Source organism: Nesoenas mayeri (genome assembly GCF_963082525.1).
Source record: "Nesoenas mayeri genome assembly, chromosome: 5".
NCBI lineage: Eukaryota > Metazoa > Chordata > Aves > Columbiformes > Columbidae > Nesoenas > Nesoenas mayeri.
The window spans coordinates 69,136,381-69,154,621 of record NC_137548.1 but is presented as its reverse complement, the minus strand read 5'-3'; the positions used below and the strand labels follow the sequence as shown (position 1 = coordinate 69,154,621).

The window sequence follows — 18,241 nt, the reverse complement described above, 5'->3', positions numbered from 1 at the left end:
GGAGGGAAGAGAAGAGGGGACAAGGCAGGGAGAGACAGGGAGGGAAGGCGGGAGGGACAGAGGGAGAGGGGAGGACGCGGGAGGGCAGGCAGGGTTTGGGGCGCAGGCTCAGGGCTGAGGGTCGCTCAGGCGGCCCATGAAGAGGGGGATGTCACCAGCGTCGTGCCAGAGGACAAACAGGAAGGGACGCAGGGCCTCCAGCAGCAGCACCGTGCGGGCCACCGAGGTGGCCATGGCACCCGCCGCCTCCACGCCGGCCTCGTCCAGCGCCAGCACCGCACGGTGCCGCGCGGCATCCACCAGCACCGCCGGGCCCCGCGCCAGCCCGCACAGCTCCGCGTCCAGAAACAGCCCGAAGTCTGCGGCACCCGGGACACAGGGACACCAGGGACGTGGGGATGGACACGGGGACAACCAGGACATGGGTGCAGAGGGGCAGGAGGGGCTTTGGGGACACTGGGGACATGGGGGGCAGTAGGGGCACACCAGGGACACTGAGGACAACAAGAGCGAGTGGACAATGGGGGGCAATGGGGGACACCGGAGAGATGGGGGATATTGGGGCCACTGGAGACAGCAGGGTAATATGGGGACCCTAGGAGACACTAGGGACAAAGGGGACATTACAGGCACTGGGGGCAGTGGGGTATGTCAGGGGCACTGGGGACATGGGGGAGGCCAGGAACATGGGGGCACTGGGGGACCCTGGGGACATCGGGAAACACCAGGGCCACTGGGGCCACTGGGGCCACTGGGGAAAGGGACCTGCACAGGGACTGGGGAGGGGCCAGTGACGTCCTGCAGGGAGTGACATCACTGCACGTCACCTGTGCAGGATGTGACATCACCCCAGCCCACCCAGCCCAGGGAGTGACACGGGGGGTCGGTGGCCTTACCCATGTCATGGACCAGGGCCACCACGTCCAGGGCCAGGTCGAGGCGCAGGCGGGGCAGGGCCAGGGCAGTGGCCTGGAGGGGGGTCTGGGCCGCCCGCCGCAGCAGCCCCAGGAAGGTGGGGGGGTCCAGCGACTGCTCCAGGGTCCCCAGCGCCCCCAGGGGCCCCCGCGGCACCAGCACCACCAGGCTCAGCCCCCCGCTCAGCTCCAGCCGACCCACCTGCGGGACAGACCCCCAGTGCCACCGCGGTGACCCCACAGCCTGGCATCCCCCCAGTGCCACCGCGGTGACCCCAGGGCCTGGGATCCCCCCAGTGCCAGGAGAGTGACGTCACAGCCCGGGATCCTCCCAGGGAGGTCCCAGCCTGGCATCCTTCCCCGAGTTCCACGGGAGTGACATCACAGCCCGACACCTCCCCAGTGCCGCCACAGTGACCTCACAGCCCCGCACCCCCCGGTGCCAGAGGAATGACGTCATAGCCCAGCAACCCCCCAGTGCCACTGCAGTGACGTCAGAACCTGTCCCCTGCTCCAGCAGCAGGTCCCAGCGGGTACCTGGACCTGCAGGCGGGGGTCAGTGAAGGAGCCCACCGGGTACTTCTTGCTGGTCATGGTGGGCACCAGGCGGGGCGGGCGCCCGGGGCGCAGAAAGGGCAGCAGCACCGTCTGCTTGGCCTCCAGCGGCGTGCGCCAGGCGGCTGCGGGGACACGGACCGGCTGCGGGGGCTGGGGGACACGGGGGACGAGGGGCCGTGGGCCCGGCCCCGTGACGGATCCCAGGGCAGACCTTGAGGCCAAGCCCAAGGACAGATCCCTGATCCGTGTCCCCCGAGCGGGTCCCGGCGCAGGTCCTGCAGCGGGGCTGTACCATGCAGGTGAACGGCGCTGAGCAGCAGCAGCTGGGGCTGGGGGGGCAGCGCGGGCAGCAGTCCCGGCAGCAGCCCCTGGCTGGCCCCTCGCACCCACTCGTTGACGTGCAGCAGGTCCAGGGTCTCGTTGCCGCTCAGGGCGCTCGGGCGGGCGCCGTACAGGTGCCAGGAGGCGTTGAGGAAGCGGGGCTGGAGGTGCAGCTCTGCCCGGTGGCACAGCCGGCATCAGCCCCACGGGCTCTGCCAGCCCTGCCGTACCCGGCCCCCCGCCTCACCTGGGTGGTGGAAGATCTGCGCGGCACAGAAGAAGCCGGGTGCGCTGGCGAGCTGCCGCAGGGCGCTGTGCACGCAGGACAGCCCCAGCGGGTACGCCAGCACGGCGGCCAGACGCTCACGGGTCTCACCACGGGCACCTGCGGGCACCGGGGGCTCAGGGAGTGCCGTGGTGCAGCCACCGCCGCGGCTGAAATGGCCGAGGGGCCGGGGGTGGGGGCAAAGCCCACGGCAGAGCCCACGGCGGTGCTGGTGCCACTGGCAGCCTCTCACCCAGCAGCAGGTGCGAGAGCCCCATGGCCACGTTGATAGGGGAGAAGAGCAGGTTGGTGTCGGGCTGAGCAGCCTCCGCCATGTGCTGGTAGAAGCGGAGGGCGAAGGTGCCCAGCGCCTCGGCCACGGCCGCCCGCTGCTCCCCTGTGGGCGTCCCGCAGGCCTCGGCCGGCTCCTCGTCCTCAGGGCACGGCGGGGCGCTGGTGCCTGGGGGGCCCTGGGTGGTGGGGGGTGCGGATGCTGCCGTGGTCCCGTTGGCCCTGGTGCCCAGCTCCTCGGCTGCTCCCTCAGGCGCCGTGGGGCCGGGGGGGTCCGTGGTGGTCAGGGGGGCATCCGAGGCAGGCGGGTCCTCGGGGCGGGCAGGGGCGGTGGGCACCGGCGGGACGGGCGCCCCTGTCGGCTCTGGGGCCTGATGGGGGGGCACCGGCAGCGTCGGGTGCCGACTGAGCAGCTTCGCCTCGCGGGGAGAGGCCTCTGGAGTGGGCACCTGGGCACGGCACCGGGGTGAGCAGGGACAGAGGCACCCAGGGGAGAGTGGACTTGGGGGCACCTGGGTGCAGGGAGCCCAGGTCTCTGGGACACACTTACCATGGTGACGGTGGCCATGGCTGTGGCCACCAGCCACACCAGGGGCAGCCAGCACGTCACGGCGGGCATCCTGGTGGGTGAGCGGGTCAGGGCTTGGCAGGCGCCCACCACCCGCCCCACTCCCGGCACCCTGCACCCCCGGTCTGACACCCCGGGGTGGGTGCGGGGCAGCAGCCCGGGCCCACCTGGGTGCCGGCGGGTCGGTCCCCGTGTGTCCGGGCGCGCAGGGGAGCTGGCGGGACCCGGCCCTGCCTGGTGAATGATCAAGGACCGCGACGGGCGGCTGCCAGCGCTTCCCGTAAATCAGCCGGGGGGCTCCGCCTGCCCCCGCTGCCCGCCCCGTGCTCGGGGCGGGGCTCCAGCATCTTGCCCCGCCCATCGGGGCGTGGCGCGGAGGAGTCCAGCCCAGCGGCACCGGGCACCGGTAGCCATGGCCGCGAGGATCGTCAAGGTGGGCAGTGGCACCGGGGAACACCGCGGGTTACCGGGGCCGGCAGCGGCCGTACCCTCGTATCGGCACCGGGGGGCCGGACCGGGGGATCCTGGTGTCAGCACCGAGCGGTGCCAGCACCGGGGTGACCGGTGTCCGAGGGGTGCCGGTCACAGGGTGCGGGGGTCCCGGTACCGGCGTGCGGGAGGTGTTGGTACCGGGGTGGCGGGGGAGCCGGTACCAAGGTGCGTGGGGTACCGGTGCAGGGGTGCTGGGGCTGCCAGTGCGGGTAGTGCCCGTGCTGGTGTGCTGACGTATGTGGGATACCGGTGCGGGGCTATCGGTGTGGGGAGTACCGCTGCAGGGGGTGCCGTGCGGGGGTGCTGGGGTGCGGGATGTGCCGGTGCAGAGGTGCTGGTGCTGGGGTGCGGGGTGTGCCGGTGCAGAGGTGCCGGTGCAGGGGTGCGGGGTGTGCCGGTGCAGAGGTGCCGGTGCAGGGGTGCCGGTGCTGGGGTGCGAGGTGTGCCGGTGCAGGGGTGCCGGTGCTGGGGTGCTGGAGTGCGGGGTGCGCTGGTGCGGGGTGCCGCCACCCCCGCCGATCGCCGCGCTCAGGTTTCGTTTCCCGGCGCGGATGGCTTCGTGATGGGGCGTGGCTTAGATATTGCCCCGCCCACTGAGACGTGTGTCTGGTGAGACCCCGCCCATTCGGGCGTGTCCCGGGTGTAACCCCGCCCACGAGGGCGTGTCCAGCGTGGCTCTCGCCCACTGTGGCGCCCCCTGCAGGAGCTGGAGGAGGCGCGGCGCTGGGGCGGGGCCCGCGACCTGCGGCCGCTGGACGGGGACGTGCTGCGCTGGACGGGGCTCCTGCTGCCCGTGCGTGGGGACCGGGGCACCTGGGGGATCCCTGGGCTGGGGATATGGGGTGGGGCTCCCCCGGTGGGCGAGGGGCTGGGGTGCGGGGTTCCCATGGGGGAACACGGGGCACCTGGGGCAGGCCCGTCCTTTGAGGGCTTGCGAGCACTATGGGGCACAGGGGACCTGGAGGGGAGGTGGGCCCCTGGGAGCAGGGGGTGACTAGGGGAGTGTCCTGGGCGCATTGAGTGGGTGTCGCTATCAGAGCAACATTGGGGAGGGTCCCCCTGGGGACACTGTGTGGGGAACCTGGAGTTCTCAGCTGGGAGCACTGGGTGGGGATCCCCCTCCTGGGAGGCTCAGGCTGGGGGGGGTGTCTCCTCGGGGGCACCGGGTGTCACGGCTGGGGCAGGGTCCCCCCATGGGCGCTGCAGCAGGGGGGACTGAGATGTTCCCCTTCCCATGGCAGAACAACCCCCCGTACAACGCAGGCGCCTTCCGCTTCAACCTGACCTTCTCCCCCCACCACCCACTGGTTCCCCCCCACGCCACCCTCTGCACACGCATCTACCATCCCAGCGTGAGCACCGACGGCCACGTCTGCCAGCCCCTCACCTCCAACCAGCACTGGGTGCCCACCACCCGCGCCGTCCAAGGTGGCACCTCTGGGATAGGGAAGGGGCACGGCGGGAGGGGCTGCCCGCCCTGACCCCCCCATGCCCGCAGTACTGCAGGACCTGCTGCTGCTGCTGGACAGCCCGGACCCCCAGCGGGCGCTGCGGCCGGACCTGGCCCGTGAGCTCCAGGAGCGGCCCGAGGTTTTCCAGCGCCGGGCAGAGGAATACACCCGGCGCCACGCTGAGCGGCGACCAGAACCTTGAGCCCCCCGAACCTGGGGGCGCCCCAGCCTCACCCTCCCTCTCTGTGCCAGCCAGGCTGGCGCTGGCATCACCCCCACCTTGGTGCTGGGGCGTGGGGGCCCAGCCTGGCACAATGAGGGGTCCTGGCAACCTCCAGGGGCCACCCCACTCTGTAAGTAAATTAATAAATCTACTCTTGCTTTGGCACCATGATGCCTCATTGGAATGGTGGGGGCACTGGGGAGAGGCAGCCCGCTGTGTCAGCCCTGGGGGAGCTGCCCTGCCTGCCTGTCCCCTCTGCGGTGGCAGCGGGGCTGTGCCCACCCCAGTGCCAGCTTGTGCTACCCCTAACACTCGTTCGGTGCCAACATCCCCTGCCCACACGTCTCCCAGGACAGATGCAGCCACCACAGCCTGGCACCACAAGAATTTACCGCTGGGGAATGAAAGGGGGGGTGGCACAGGTGGGGGCCATGGGGGACCCCCCTCAGCGCTTCTTTGTCTTCACCAGCCCCTTGGCCACCAGGCAGCGGTACAGCTCCTGCAGGTACGTGTACACGCACTTGGCGTCAGGCACCGGCAGCCGCACCATGTCCTCCACCTCCAGCAGCGGGGCACAGCCCGCCCGCTCCCTGTGGGGACAGCGCTGTCACCCGGGGCCACCCGCCCGGGGCCGGGGGCGGGGGCCGGAGCCGCTCTCACTCGGCGGTGGCGAAGGCCAGGGCGAAGTTGCGGCGGCGGGCGCCGGGCTCCAGGCTGCCGTACTCGAAGGCGTCGGGGAAGAAGCTGTGCAGCAGGGCGCAGAAGGCCAGCCCGCTGCCCCAGCTCCCCGAGAAGTTCTGCACGTCCACGTGCTGCCGCGGGGGACGAGGGACAGGGTCAGGCCGCCCCACGGCCCCCAGCCGCCCCACGGCCGCAGCCGCCCCACGGCCCCCAGCCCAGCGCTCACCTGGTACCCGCGGGTCCGGGAGCGGCACCACTCCAGCAGCATCGCCTTCACCGTGGCCGTGCCCCCCGCCCGCTTCAGGTGCGGGGCCGGGCCCGTGGCTGCGCTGCAGGCGGTGCCAGGCGCTGTGAGGCACCCCGCACCGGGCACCCCGCACCGGGCATCCCGCACCGGGCACCCCCGGCCCTCACTACCCGCCACGTCACTCCCCCTCGGCCCCACCCACCCCAAGGCGACCTCCCATTGGCCAGTCCCTGCGCCATGAGCATCCCCATTGGTCCATCTGTGCCCCCAGGTACCTCCCCATTGGCTCATCCTTGCCCAGGTGTTTCCCGTTAGCCCATTTCCCCGTGGCGGCCGCCGCAGGGTCCCCACAGCGACCCCGCTGCCCGGAGTCCCTCCGAACCCCCCTGCCCCATGTCCCCCACAGCACCCCAGTGCCCCCCCACTGCCCCCCGATATCCTACTGTCCCATGGCCCCTCAGTCCCCCTGATACCCCCATTGCCGCCCCGTACCCCACAGGCCCGGCCCCTCTCACCCTCCGAACTTCTCCAGGATGGCGCTGCGCCCCTGTGCCCGGGTGCTCACCCGCGGCCGCCCCCCGGCCCCCTCCGGTCTCGGCCTCGGCCTCGGCCCCGCCGTGCCGGGGGGCGCACGGCCCCGCGGCGCCCCTGCCGATGCACCCCTGCGGGGACACGGGTGGCCCCGTGGGTAGAGGTGAGGGCAGTGCTGTGGCCACCCGTGGGGCATGGGGCTGTGGGGTACGGAGGTGCCTGGGGGGGGACACAAGCTGGGGGGTGCCAGCCTGGGGCAGGGGGCCGTGAGTGCCCGCAGTGGGGCAGAGCTATGGGGCAGCCCCGGTGCCGGTTGCCGTGGGACACCCGGGGGGCTGTGCCCCCCTGCCCACACTCACCTCTCGCCGCCCCCCGGGCCCTCGGTGGTGCCGGCTGCAAGGGAGAGGAGGGGTCAGTGGGGTGGGAGGGGCACCCCGGGGTGGGGGCACTCACGTTCTCTCCGGGCACTCATGGGGTCCCAAATGGGGGGCATCCCTGGGGCACCATCCCAGGACCCCACTTGCCCACCCTGCCCAGTGCAGCCCTTACCTGTGGGGGACGTGGGGGACACCGGGGACGTAGGGGACACCGGGGACGTGGGGGACACAGGGGGCGTGGGAGACAGAGGCGTGGGGCTGGTGACCTCCCCGGGGGGTGAGCAGGGGGGGAACTCGGGCCACAGCTCCTCCTCATCATCCTGCAGCCAGGCGGGCTCCTGCGGGCACAGCCGGGGTGGCACGGCCGGCATGGGTGCTGCCACCGCCCCTGACAATGTCACCCCTGTCCCTGGCACTGTCACCTGCTCCTTGGCACTGCCCGCATGGGCAATGCCACCTCTGTCCCTTGTACTGTCACCCTATCCCTGGCACTGTCACCCGGCCCGTGGCGCTGCCACCTCTGTCCCCAACCCTACCACACCTTTCACCCCCGCCAACCCCTGTCCCCCCCGTGCCCCCTCTCACCTGCCGGCCCCGGGTTGTTCCCGCTGCTACCGGCCCCTGCCCAGCCGCCTCCTGCGCGCCCCCCGCCGCCGCCCCCCCGGGACCCCCGGCTGCCTCTACCCCGGCATCGCCCCCGGCATCGCGCCCGGCGCCCCCTGTGCCGCCGGTGTCACCCCCGGCCCCCTTCGGTGCTTCTGCCCCTGCACCGCGCCCGGCATTCCCTGCAGCCCCTTCGCCGGTGTCATCTTCCGCCTCCCCCGCTCCGCCAGTGTCACCCCCTTTGTCTCCTGCTGCCCCAGTGTCACCCCCCACGTCCCCCGCTCCCTCAGTGTCACCCCTTGTCTCCCCTGCTGCTCCACTGTCACCCCTCAAGTCCCTTGTTGTCCCATTGTCAGCCCCTGTGTCCCCTGCTACTCCACTGTCACCTCTCAAGTCCCCTGTTGTCCCACTGTCAGCCCCTGTGTCCCCTGCTGCCCCAGTGTCACCCTCCACGTGCCCCGCTCCCTCAGTGTCACCCCTTGTGTCCCCTGCTACTCCACTGTCACCCCCTGTGTCCCCTGCTGCCCTTGCCCCCTGCCCATCACCCCCATCACCCCCCGCTGCCCGGGGGTCCCTCCCGCCATGTGGAGCTGCCGCTTCCCGGCTGCGCCCCCTCGGCCCTCCGGCCCTCGTCCCCGCGGTGGGGTGAGGAGGGGTGTCCGAGGCGGGGGTGCCGGGGGTCGGGGTGCCCGGGGTAGGGGTCTCCGAGGTGGCGGTGTCCAGGGGCGGGGTGTCGGGAGTCTCCGAGCTGCGGGTGTCAGGGCTGGGGGTCTCCGAGATGGGGGTCTCCGAGGTGGGGGTGTCAGCCTCTCCCTGGGGCTCCATGCTGCTGCAGTCACTGCTGCAGTGTGTCAGGGCTGTCACTGGGCCCCCCTCGGGCCCCCTCCGCACGCCTGTGCCCCCCATAGACCCCTAGCCCGGCTACCCCCACCCCGCCTCTGTCCCCATGCCCCCCCAGCACTGGTATCCCCATTCCCCTACCCTGGGCAGCCTCGTTGCCCCTGCTCAGCCCCCATTCCCCATCCGGGCTCCCCCATGCAACATCGCGACAGCCCGATACCTCAGCCTGCCCACCCCACACCTCCTCCGGCCCCCCATGCCCCATACCAGTCCCCTCATTTCCCTCTTGCCCCCCATTCCCAGTACTCCCATGCCCCATCCCAACCCCCCGTGTCCCGTCTCTGCACCCCCATTCCTCCCCCCGGTGCCTCGTGCCCAACCTCAGCCCCCCCACAACCCATCCCACCCTCCATTCTGCCTCTCAAACCCCCGTGTCCCACCCCGGCCCCCCATGTCCCCTTCCCGACTCCCGTGTCCCATCCCGACCCCTTATTCCCCATTCCTACCCCTCCAGTTCCTCCTCTCGACCCTCTAAACCCCATCCTGACCCCCCTACCCCCCCTCCCGACCCCACGTGTCCTATCCCGACCCCCCCACTCCCCTCCCGACCCTCCCACCCGCATACCGCCCGCCATACTGCCTCCCGCCCCCCTTGTCCCCTCCCGGCCTCCCAAAGCCCCCTCCCGCACCCCCATTCCCTGTCCCGTGTCCGCTCCCCCGGTTCCCCTCGCCCCGTACCCTCGGGCCGCTCCCGCTCCCTCCGTTCTCTGAGCTCACCGGCCCCGCCCGCCCCGGGGCTATTTTTACCGGGGGGCAGGTGCCGCCTTCACTCACCGCCCACCCGCAGGGCCGGGGGCACGCGTGGGGCACGGGGAGGGGCCGGGGCGGGCGGGCAGGCAGGGCGGACACAGGGACGGTCCGGGACAGACACACGGACACAGCTGGGGAGGGGACACGCCGACACTCCCACCCGGACAGCGGGGACACCCCAAAGCAGCCCAGGGGGCCACGGGGTCCACACGGGGACGCGGGTACCCAGGACAGGGACACTCGGGGGCATAGACAAGTGGGGGACATCAAGGGACATGGTGACACAGACACACTGGGAACATGGGGGACACAGGGGGGTCACAGATACACGGGCGACATCAGGACATCAAGGGACATGGTGACACAGACACACTGGGAACATGGGGGACAGAGGGGGGTCACAGATACACGGGCGACATCAGGGTGATACAGGGGGTGACAGTCACATGGGGGACACAGACACGGGGGACATCAAGGGGCATCAGGGGACATGGAAGCACGTGGGTCACACGGTGACGGACCGGCGGGCGCCCGGGGGGACGGGGAGCCCGCGGTGCCCCCGAACCGGCCCGGGGCGGTGACCGGTATTGGCCACGCCCCCTGTGGCACTGGCCCCGCCCCCTACCTGGCAAAGGTCTGGCAAAGCGCGCGCTTTCCCCCTTCGCCGCCGCCTCTCTTCTCTTTGGCTGCCGGCATTGCCACGCCCCCTCTCGCGACGCCCTATCAGCGTTGGGGACGCCCTCCTTCTCGCTCGCTCTCCTGGCTTCTATTGGCCGAAGCCGACGGCGGGGTGGGGCGGTTCTGCAAGTGGGCGGAAGCGCGGCGCCCACGTGGTTCCTGCCGGGAGCCGCCGCGGGGTCCCGGGCCGAACCGAGCCGAGCCGAGCGGGGCCAGGCCGAACCGAGCGGGGCCGAGCCGAGCGGAGCGGGGCCGAACCGAGCCGGGCCCGGCAGCCATGGACCCGCTGCGGGCCCAGCAGCTGGCCGCCGAGCTGGAGGTTGACATGATGGCCGACATGTACAACCGGTGCGGCCGGCCGGGGAGCGGCGGGAGCGGCGGCTCGGGGGGGCCACGGGGGTGCTGGGGGCATCGGGGAGGTGCTCGGACCTGGGGGGCTGGGGGCGCTGGGGTGACGCCGGGGGTGCCCGTGGCTCGGGGGGCACTGGGGGTGTCAGGGGCGCGGGAGGACGGGGCGGTGCTGGAGGGGTGTTGGGGACGCTGGGGGTTTCCAGGAGGTGCCTGGAAAATGGGGGCCGCTGGGGGGCCTGAGGGTGGGGGACATTGGGGGGGCTCTGGGGATGGTGGTGACACCGGGATCCAGGAGGTGTTGGGGGCGAGGGGCTGACGGTGCCGGTGCCGTGCAGGATGACCCAGGCGTGTCACCGAAAGTGCGTCCCCCCCCACTACAAGGACGCGGAGCTGTCGAAGGGGGAGAGCGTGTGCCTGGACCGCTGCGTGGCCAAGTACCTGGAGGTGCACGAGAGGATGGGCAAGAAGCTGACGGAGCTGTCGCTGCAGGACGAGGAGCTGCTCAAGCGCATGCAGCAGGGCACGGGCACCGCCTGAGCCCCCGCCCCCCCCCCCAATAAACTGGAGCCCTTGGGCCAGCTGGTTTGCTTCCCTCCACCCAGTGCCGCCCTGTGGTGACGTGTTGGGGGACACATCGAACCCAGCGGTGCTGGTGGGCGCTGCTGGGGAGCCCCCCCCGGATGTCCCCAGCTGCCGCATGCCGTGTCCTTGAGGGGCACCCCTGGGTGGCCCCCCTGTCCTCTGGCCAGGCCCAGCCCTTGTAATCCCCGGATTAGGCAGAGCTGGGCTGAGCCCCTTGTAATCCCCTGCGAGGTGGGGACGGGGCTCTGCCCCTCCCTGTCTGCTGGCCAGGGGACAGCTGGGGGCACAGCCGGGAAGACCCTGCACAGGGACGTAGCCCTGGAGCAGAGAGGGACAGGGACACCCTGAGACACCCAGCCCTGGCTGGGGACAGACAGGGACACCCGCAGTGGGACAGCCGGGGAGGAACTCCTGGGGACAGACACCCCCACCTGGACAAGGACCATGCAGGGACACCCCGAGACACCTGGGGAGGGACCACAGGGGCAGCTGAGCAGGGACAGTGAGAGAGTGCTGGGGACACCCAGAGAACTGCATCAGCACGGGGACACCAGCCCCAGGTGAAGGACACTTACAGAGGGACAGCCCTGGGGTGACACCCACCCAAAGGGACCCAGGCCGTGGGTTGGCAGCATCCGTCTGCAGCCGGTGGTGCGGGCTCTGTCTGTGCGTCTGCGCCTGCTGGGAAGTGGGTCAGGCTGCGCGGGGTGCGGGTGACAGCGTGGGCGGTGGCTCTGTGGCCCCCCGACTCCCATGACACCCACCATCCACTTGCAGGGCCAGCAGCCTGTGAAGGCTCAGGGCGCAGCGCCGCGGGGGTGTCTGTCCATCCCCATCCGTCCGTCCCGCAGCGCTGCGCACGCCTTGCTGCCCTCCAGCTGCCGGCGCAGCGGCCGTGCCAGCGCCATCAATATTTCAGCAGGAGCAGGCGCTGACCTGGAAAGGCAGCAGCCTCCCCCCCCGCAGCAGCCAGGCCCCGCTCTCCCAAAATAAGACAATTTTTAATAAATAATTTCCCACCTTTCAGTTCCTGTTGGGGGTTTTTCCTGTTTAGGATGAGGGGGACCCCTCTGCATCCTGCTGCCGCACCCCAGCTGCCCCCCACAGTTCCAGGGGCTCCCCCGGGGAGAAGGCGGGCAGAGGCACCCCAGGAGCCGGGACAGCCCCGGGGCGCCGGGACGGCTCAGAGCTGGGGCAGGAGCAGACCCAGGAGGGGCAGGAGGACGTGGGGCCGGCGGGGGGCGGCAGCAGCCGTGGGGGCGCAGGGTGCCCGGGGGCAGCGGGCGTCCCCGGGGGGGCCGCGGGAGTCGCGGGACGGGGGGGGCGGCCGGGGCTGGGGTCCCCGCAGGTCGTGGGGGGGGAGCCCGTCGCGGTAGAAGGCGGAGGGCGGCGCGGCCGGGAGGATGCCGGGGCGCCCCAGCGCTCGCCCGGGGGTGCCCATCACCGGCACCACCCCCCCATCGCCACCCTCCTCCTCCTCCTCGTCCTCCTCGGGGCAGGCGTCGAAGTCGCGGGGGCGCAGGTGGCGCAGGTCGGTGCCGCGGCGGTGCGGGGGGCTGGCGCAGGGCACGGGGGAGCTGGAGACGCGGGTGCGGCGGAACCAGCCCCAGAGCGGGCGCGCGCGGCAGTCGCAGGCCCAGGGGTTGGCGTTGAGGCGCAGGAACTGCAGCGCGGGCAGCGCGGCCAGCGGGTCCCCGGGCAGGGCCACCAGGCTGTTGTTGAACAGGTAGAGGATGGTGAGGCGCGCCAGCCCGCGGAAGGCGCGGCGGTGGATGGCGGCCAGGCGGTTGGCGTGCAGCAGCAGGCGGTCCAGGCTGGGCAGCCCGCGGAACACGCGCTCCGACAGCGCCCGGACGCGGTTCCCGTGCAGGAAGAGGTGGCTCAGGTTGGCCAGGTCGGCAAAGAGATCGTCCTGCAGCAGGGGAGAAGGGGTGGTGTGGGGTGTGCACCCCTGGGGAGCGCCCGGCTCCGCCTGTGTCCCTGCATGGTGGGCGTCACCTGGAGCTCTGCCCCATGTCCTTGTCCTGCAGGCGTCACTCGTCACCCTTCCCTGGGACCCTGTTCTGTGAGCATCGCCCCGTCCTGTGTCTGCGCTCCTTGGGTGTCACCCACCACCCCGTCCTGTGTCTGCGCTCCTTGGGTGTCACCCACTGCCCCGTCCTGTGTCTGCGCTCCTTGGGTGTCACCCACCACCCCGTCCTGTGTCTGCGCTCCTTGGGTGTCACCCACCACCCCGTCCTGTGTCTGCGCTCCTTGGGTGTCACCACCGCCCTGTGTCTGCGCTCCTTGGGTGTCACCCACTGCCCCGTCCTGTGTCTGCGCTCCTTGGGTGTCACCACCCCGTCCTGTGTCTGCGCTCCTTGGGTGTCACCCACTGCCCCGTCCTGTGTCTGTGCTCCTTGGGTGTCACCACCGCTCTGTCCCACGGGAATCACCCATGTCCGTGCTCCAGTGGCATCACCCAAAACCCTGTCCCCTGCCTATCACCAAGAGCCCCGTCCTGCGCCCCTGCCCTGCTGGTGGCACCCACACCCCAGCCCCACGGCCATCGCCCTGTCCCACAGCCCTGCACCCCGCTCCGCCCCTGCCCCACGGCACCCCACGGGGCCGGGGCAGCCCCTGGCAGACCTGCAGGTAGAGCAGCCCGTTCTCCTGCAGGTAGAGGTACTGGAGGCTGTGGAGGCCGCGGAAGATGGCGCTGGGCAGGCTGGCCAGCTGGCACCGGTACAGGTGCAGGGCCTGGAGGCGTCGGAGGCCGTGGAAGGTGTCGGGGGCCAGGACGCGCAGGTGGGGGTTGTCACCCAGGTCGAGCTCCTCCAGGGCGGGCAGGTGTCGGAAGGTGCCCGGCTGGATGGAGGAGATGTTGTTGGAGTAGAGCCAGAGGGTGACGGTGCTGGGCCCGAAGGTGCCCGCCCGCAGCGCCCCGATGACGTTGTTCTGCAGGAAGAGGCGGCGGGCGCCGGGCGGCAGCCCCGCGGGCACCGAGGAGAAGTTGTTGGCCTGGCAGCTGACGGTGGGCGGCGAGACGTAGCAGGTGCAGAGCGCGGGGCAGGCCGGCGTCCCGCCGGGCACCCACACCAGCGCCGCCAGCAGCAGGGCCGCCAGGCGCCCGCCTGCGGGCACAGCGGGGCGTCAGCGCGGGGCGGCATCTGCGGCGCTGCCCGGCCCGCCCTGCGCGCCCGCCGCCCCGGTCCTCCCCCAGCCCCCGGGGAGCCCCGGGAACCGCACCCCGAGGAGCCCCCAGGGCTGTGCCCACCCACATGGCCACGGCGCCCCAGGAGAACCCCAAGGCCATGACCACTCTATAGGGCCATGGCACCCCAGGAGAACCCCAGGGCCATGACCACCCCATAGGGCCATGGCACCCCAGGAGAACCCCAGGGCCATGACCACTCCATAGGGCCACGGCACCCCAGGAGCCCCCCAGGGCCATGACCACTCCATAGGGCCACGGCACCCCAGGAGCCCCCCAGGGCCATGACCACCCCATAGGGCCACGGCACCCCAGGAGCCCCCCAGGGCCATGACCACCCCATAGGGCCACGGCACCCCAGGAGCCCCCCAGGGCCATGACCACCCCATAGGGCCATGGCACCCCAGGAGCCCCCCAGGGCCACGACCACCCCATAGGGCCATGGCACCCCAGGAGCCCCCCAGGGCCATGACCACCCCACAGGGCCATGGTTCCTCAGGAACCCCTCAGGACCGTGACCCACCACATGGTCACGGTCCCCTGGGAGCCCCCCAGGCCCATAGCAGCCCCACAGGGCTGCGCTCCTCAGAGACCCCCCCCAGGGCCATGCTGCCCCACAGGACCATGCGCACCCCACAGGGCCGGGCACCCCAAAAAGTACCTGCCCGTGGGACTGTGCTCACCGCCTGGAGTCACGGTCCCCTGGGACCCCTATGGGTCCTTCGGCCACCCCACGGGGCAACGCTCCCCCGGGACCCCTTTCCACACCCGGGGGGTGCCGTACCCGCTCCCCCATGCCGGGGCGGCGCCACGTGCGCGCGTGCCGCGGCCACGTGCGGGGCGGGGCACGCGTGGGCGCGGGCTGACGCTCTCCCGGTGGCACGCGCCGCCGCCGCTCCGGGTGTTTCAGCGCCGCCGCTTCACCCATCCCCCCCCCCCCCCCCGCCCCGTGTCCAATCCGCTCCCCCCACCCCCCCGGCTGCAACTCGAGAGCTTCATCCATAATTCAGCCCGAAGGCCTGGCCCCACGCCCAGGGATGCGTGGATGCTCCCAGCCGCCGGTACCGGGGGAGGGGCAGGGGGGGGAGGCCCCCCCGGTGCACCTCCGGTGCACCGGGGGGGCCTCCCCCCCCTGCCCCTCCCCTGGTTCGCCACGGAAGGGGGGGACACACCCCCACCCACCCACGAAGGCGTCCGGCGCAGCTGCTCAGCGCCGCCCCCCTCCCCCGGCGCCCCGTGCCGGCGTGCGCCCCCCACCCGCGTCCCATCTGTCACTCCCCCTCGCCGCGGGCTGACTCAGTTGGGAGCTGAAGTCACCGGTTCCCGGGCATCTCTTTTTTTCCTCCTCCTGTGCCAGCCCCCCCGCTCTCCATCCCTCCTCCCCCCTCGCAAAGTCCTGGTACGGAACGGGCGCGCTGCTCGTGGGGACCCCACGGAGGACGCGGCACGCACCCGCGGGGTGACCTGGGCACTCGTGCAGCCCGGCGGTGGCCGCACTGTGCACCGGCTGTGGCATGGGACACCCCACGCCGGGCTGGGGTGCTGGAGTGGCACCGGGTACCCCGTGGGTCGTGGGGCACTCGCACCCCGCGCTGCGTGCCCTGGGGTGACACCGGGCATCCTGTCGGTCCCGGGGCACCCCCACGCCTGGCAGTGGGGTGCTGGGATGGCACCGGGCTCCCCGTGGCCACCATTGGGCGCGCCGGCGCTGCACCCACACCCCGGGCTGTGCGCCCCAGGGGGGCATCGGGCACCCTGTGGGTCCCGGGACACCCTCACGCCGGGCGGCAAGTCCTTGAGCTGAAACGAGCACCCCACGGAGCGCGAGGCACCGCCACGTCGGGCTGGGCTGGCACAGGCACCCCGCGGGTCCCGGGGCGCCCCAAACCGGGCTGCGCGCCCCGGAGCTGCACCGGGCAGCCTTCTGTTCGCGGGGGGTGCACCCTGGGGTGCCCCGAGGCTGCACCCGCACGCCGCGCTGTGCGCCGTGGGGCGGCACCGGCGACCCACGCACCCGCGGGCACCCCGAGAGCCCCGGGGCACCCCGAGCCGGGGCCGTGCTCTCCAGGCTGGCGCCCGGGGTCCCCCCGCCCCCCGGGGTCCAGCCGGCCCCCGCCCGTCCCCACGCCTACCTTGGGGCAGGTCCCGAGCCGTGGGGGGCCGCATGGCGGGGCCGCCGCTCAGGCGCTGCCCGCTGCACGGGGGCTCATGGCCGGTGCCGGGGGGGCTGCTCACCCCCTTCCCCCCCCGCCGCGCCGCCGGGAGCAGCAGCCGCCCCGGGGCATGGCACGGGTGGGCTGCGGGCACGGGTGGGCTCGGCACGGCTCTGCCCGCGGCTCCGGTGGGGCTGAGCCCTGCCCCGCGCCGCGCCTTATCCCGGGGCGGCCGCGCTCCGCCCCCCGCCGCCGGCCCCGCCGCTTAACCCTTCCCGGGCCGGCCCGCCCCGCTCCACGCGGGGCGGTCCACGGGGGACACTCGGCGGGGCTCGGGGGATGCGCTGCAGATGCCCGCTGGGGACGCGCTGCGGGACCCAGGGGGAGACCCGCCCTGCGGACGAGGGGCTCGGTGGCGGCTGCTGTGAGCGCGGGGCACGCGGGGGTGACCTGTGACCTCCCCCTCCCCGCCGCCGTCTCGGTGCTCGCCGGGGCTGTGGGGCCCGCACGGAGCCCGGCGGGGGCTGCCCACGGGTGGGTGCCGCGGGGCTGGGGCTGCGGCCGCGCGGGACGCAGCGGATGCCCCACGCCCACGCGGGACCGCGGCGCTGTCCGTGCTCCGGCCGCCGGCGCTGTCCATGGTGCCGATCGCGCTGCTCCCACCCGGGACAGCAGCAACCTCCCCGCGTGGGGCCGCGCCAGCGGGACGGGAGGTGTACGAGCCTGGCAGCGGCCCCACGCGGGTGCCCAGGTGGGGAGGGGGACACGCGTGGCCGCGCCAGGCTGCAGCAGCACAAGCTGGCACCGGCAGCGTGTTTGCGGCGCCGTCTCCGGCGCAGCTCCCGGCGAGCGAAATACCACAAGCTGGTGCGGCGGGCAGTCGTGGGTGGGGACGTGGGTGGCGCGGGGCTGACTCAGGGGCCGCCATCCGCTCCCCCCGCACTGGTGCCCCCAGCATCCCCAGCCCGAGCCCATGGCTACCCCGGCCAGGGCCCCCCCGGGACCTGTGCCAGGGGAGAGAGGGGGGTGTAGGGTCTGCTGAGGGTCCTGGGGGGATGCACCCACCAGTGGGTGCCTGTGCCCACCTGCCTGGGGGGGACCCGGGGACGGAGGAGGCAGCGGGACGGGCCTCATGCCACCAGCGAGGCCCAGGGTGGGCAGGGACGGGTGGAAGGAAGGCCAGGTGGGGCACAGCTGGAGACAAGGACAGGTGGCTGGCTGGGTGAAGGACAACTGGAGAGAAGGACAGACGGATGGATGGCTGGGTGAAGGACAAGCGGGGAGAAGGACAGATGGACAGCTGGGCAGAGGGCAGGGCAGGTGAGGGCAGGAGGGCTGGCAGGAAACAGGCAGGGCAGGTGACGGGCAGCTGGATGGGTGGTGCGACAGACAGACGGCTGAGCAAGTGCGCGGATGGATGGAGTTGTGGTTGGAGGGGGACAGACGGATGGGTGACGGACAGACAGATGGGTGATGGACAGATGGATGGGTGATGGACAGATGGGGTGGATGGGTGATGGACAGATGGATGGATGATGGACAGATGGATGGGTGATGGACAGACAGATGGGTGGCTGGCTGAGCAGATGAGCGGCTGGCTGGAGGGGTGGGGACAGGACGGGTGGCTGTGAGGGACGACGGACAGACAGATGGATGGAGGGAGCGGTGGGAGGACAGACAGGAGGCAGGAGCGGACATGACGTGAGTGGCTGAGGGGAGGATGATGGGAGGGACGGGGATGCCCCGGCTGGGGCGGCGGCAGGGGGGCACCGGGCGGGCTGGGAGGCAGGTGCCAGGGCAGGCAGGTGACAACGTGCCCAGGGCCGGGCGTGAGCGGGCAGAGATGTGGGCAGGGCCTGGCAGAGCACAGGCAGGGGGGCAGCGGGGGGTGGCATGGAGGGGGCCTGGCCAGGGGACGACTCTGGGGTGACACAGTGGCGGGCGGCCCAAGGTTGGCCCAAAGGTGGCACAAGGGTGGCCACAGCTGGAGAACCTCTTAGGGACATCAGGTAAGAAGCTGGAACACCTGGAAATGGCGTGGGGGCACAGGGGTGACACGGGGGCACAGACAGGGAGGCTCAGGGACAGGGTGGCAGCGGGGTGACACACCCA

General features: G+C 72.3%; 5 protein-coding genes across 5 annotated transcripts; 2 read left to right on the top strand and 3 right to left on the bottom strand.

The window, feature by feature from the left end:
- Positions 1–108: 108 nt before the first annotated feature.
- Positions 109–3,092, bottom strand: SERPING1 (serpin family G member 1; the record flags this gene model as incomplete). Its single annotated transcript, XM_080345343.1, has 8 exons — positions 3,085–3,092; positions 2,900–2,969; positions 2,312–2,798; positions 2,041–2,178; positions 1,765–1,968; positions 1,452–1,594; positions 897–1,116; positions 109–359 (listed from the first exon to the last, which is right to left on the bottom strand). Exons 2-8 carry the CDS (start codon positions 2,966–2,968, stop codon positions 109–111), a joined length of 1,512 nt encoding a protein of 503 aa, XP_080201469.1. The 5' UTR covers position 2,969; positions 3,085–3,092.
- A 204-nt stretch (positions 3,093–3,296) lies between these two features.
- On the top strand, positions 3,297–5,451 carry UBE2L6 (ubiquitin conjugating enzyme E2 L6). Its single transcript, XM_080345130.1, has 5 exons — positions 3,297–3,350; positions 4,113–4,202; positions 4,651–4,837; positions 4,908–5,213; positions 5,435–5,451. Exons 1-4 carry the CDS (start codon positions 3,330–3,332, stop codon positions 5,060–5,062), a joined length of 453 nt encoding a protein of 150 aa, XP_080201256.1. The 5' UTR covers positions 3,297–3,329; the 3' UTR covers positions 5,063–5,213; positions 5,435–5,451.
- Positions 5,452–5,528: 77 nt separating this feature from the next.
- SMTNL1 (smoothelin like 1) lies at positions 5,529–9,868 on the bottom strand (the record flags this gene model as incomplete). Its single annotated transcript, XM_080345342.1, has 9 exons — positions 5,529–5,673; positions 5,744–5,895; positions 5,991–6,093; positions 6,527–6,673; positions 6,902–6,935; positions 6,996–7,071; positions 7,123–7,257; positions 8,150–8,363; positions 9,798–9,868. The coding sequence occupies 9 exons, from the start codon at positions 9,866–9,868 to the stop codon at positions 5,529–5,531; spliced, it is 1,077 nt and encodes a 358-aa protein (XP_080201468.1).
- TIMM10 (translocase of inner mitochondrial membrane 10) lies at positions 9,811–11,214 on the top strand. Its single transcript, XM_080345401.1, has 2 exons — positions 9,811–10,198; positions 10,537–11,214. The coding sequence occupies exons 1-2, from the start codon at positions 10,128–10,130 to the stop codon at positions 10,736–10,738; spliced, it is 273 nt and encodes a 90-aa protein (XP_080201527.1). The 5' UTR covers positions 9,811–10,127; the 3' UTR covers positions 10,739–11,214.
- Positions 11,215–11,409: 195 nt separating this feature from the next.
- RTN4RL2 (reticulon 4 receptor like 2) lies at positions 11,410–16,350 on the bottom strand. The gene is made up of 4 exons (XM_080345400.1): positions 16,109–16,350; positions 13,412–13,896; positions 11,804–12,695; positions 11,410–11,464 (listed from the first exon to the last, which is right to left on the bottom strand). The coding sequence occupies exons 1-3, from the start codon at positions 16,140–16,142 to the stop codon at positions 11,967–11,969; spliced, it is 1,248 nt and encodes a 415-aa protein (XP_080201526.1). The 5' UTR covers positions 16,143–16,350; the 3' UTR covers positions 11,410–11,464; positions 11,804–11,966.
- Positions 16,351–18,241: the final 1,891 nt, after the last annotated feature.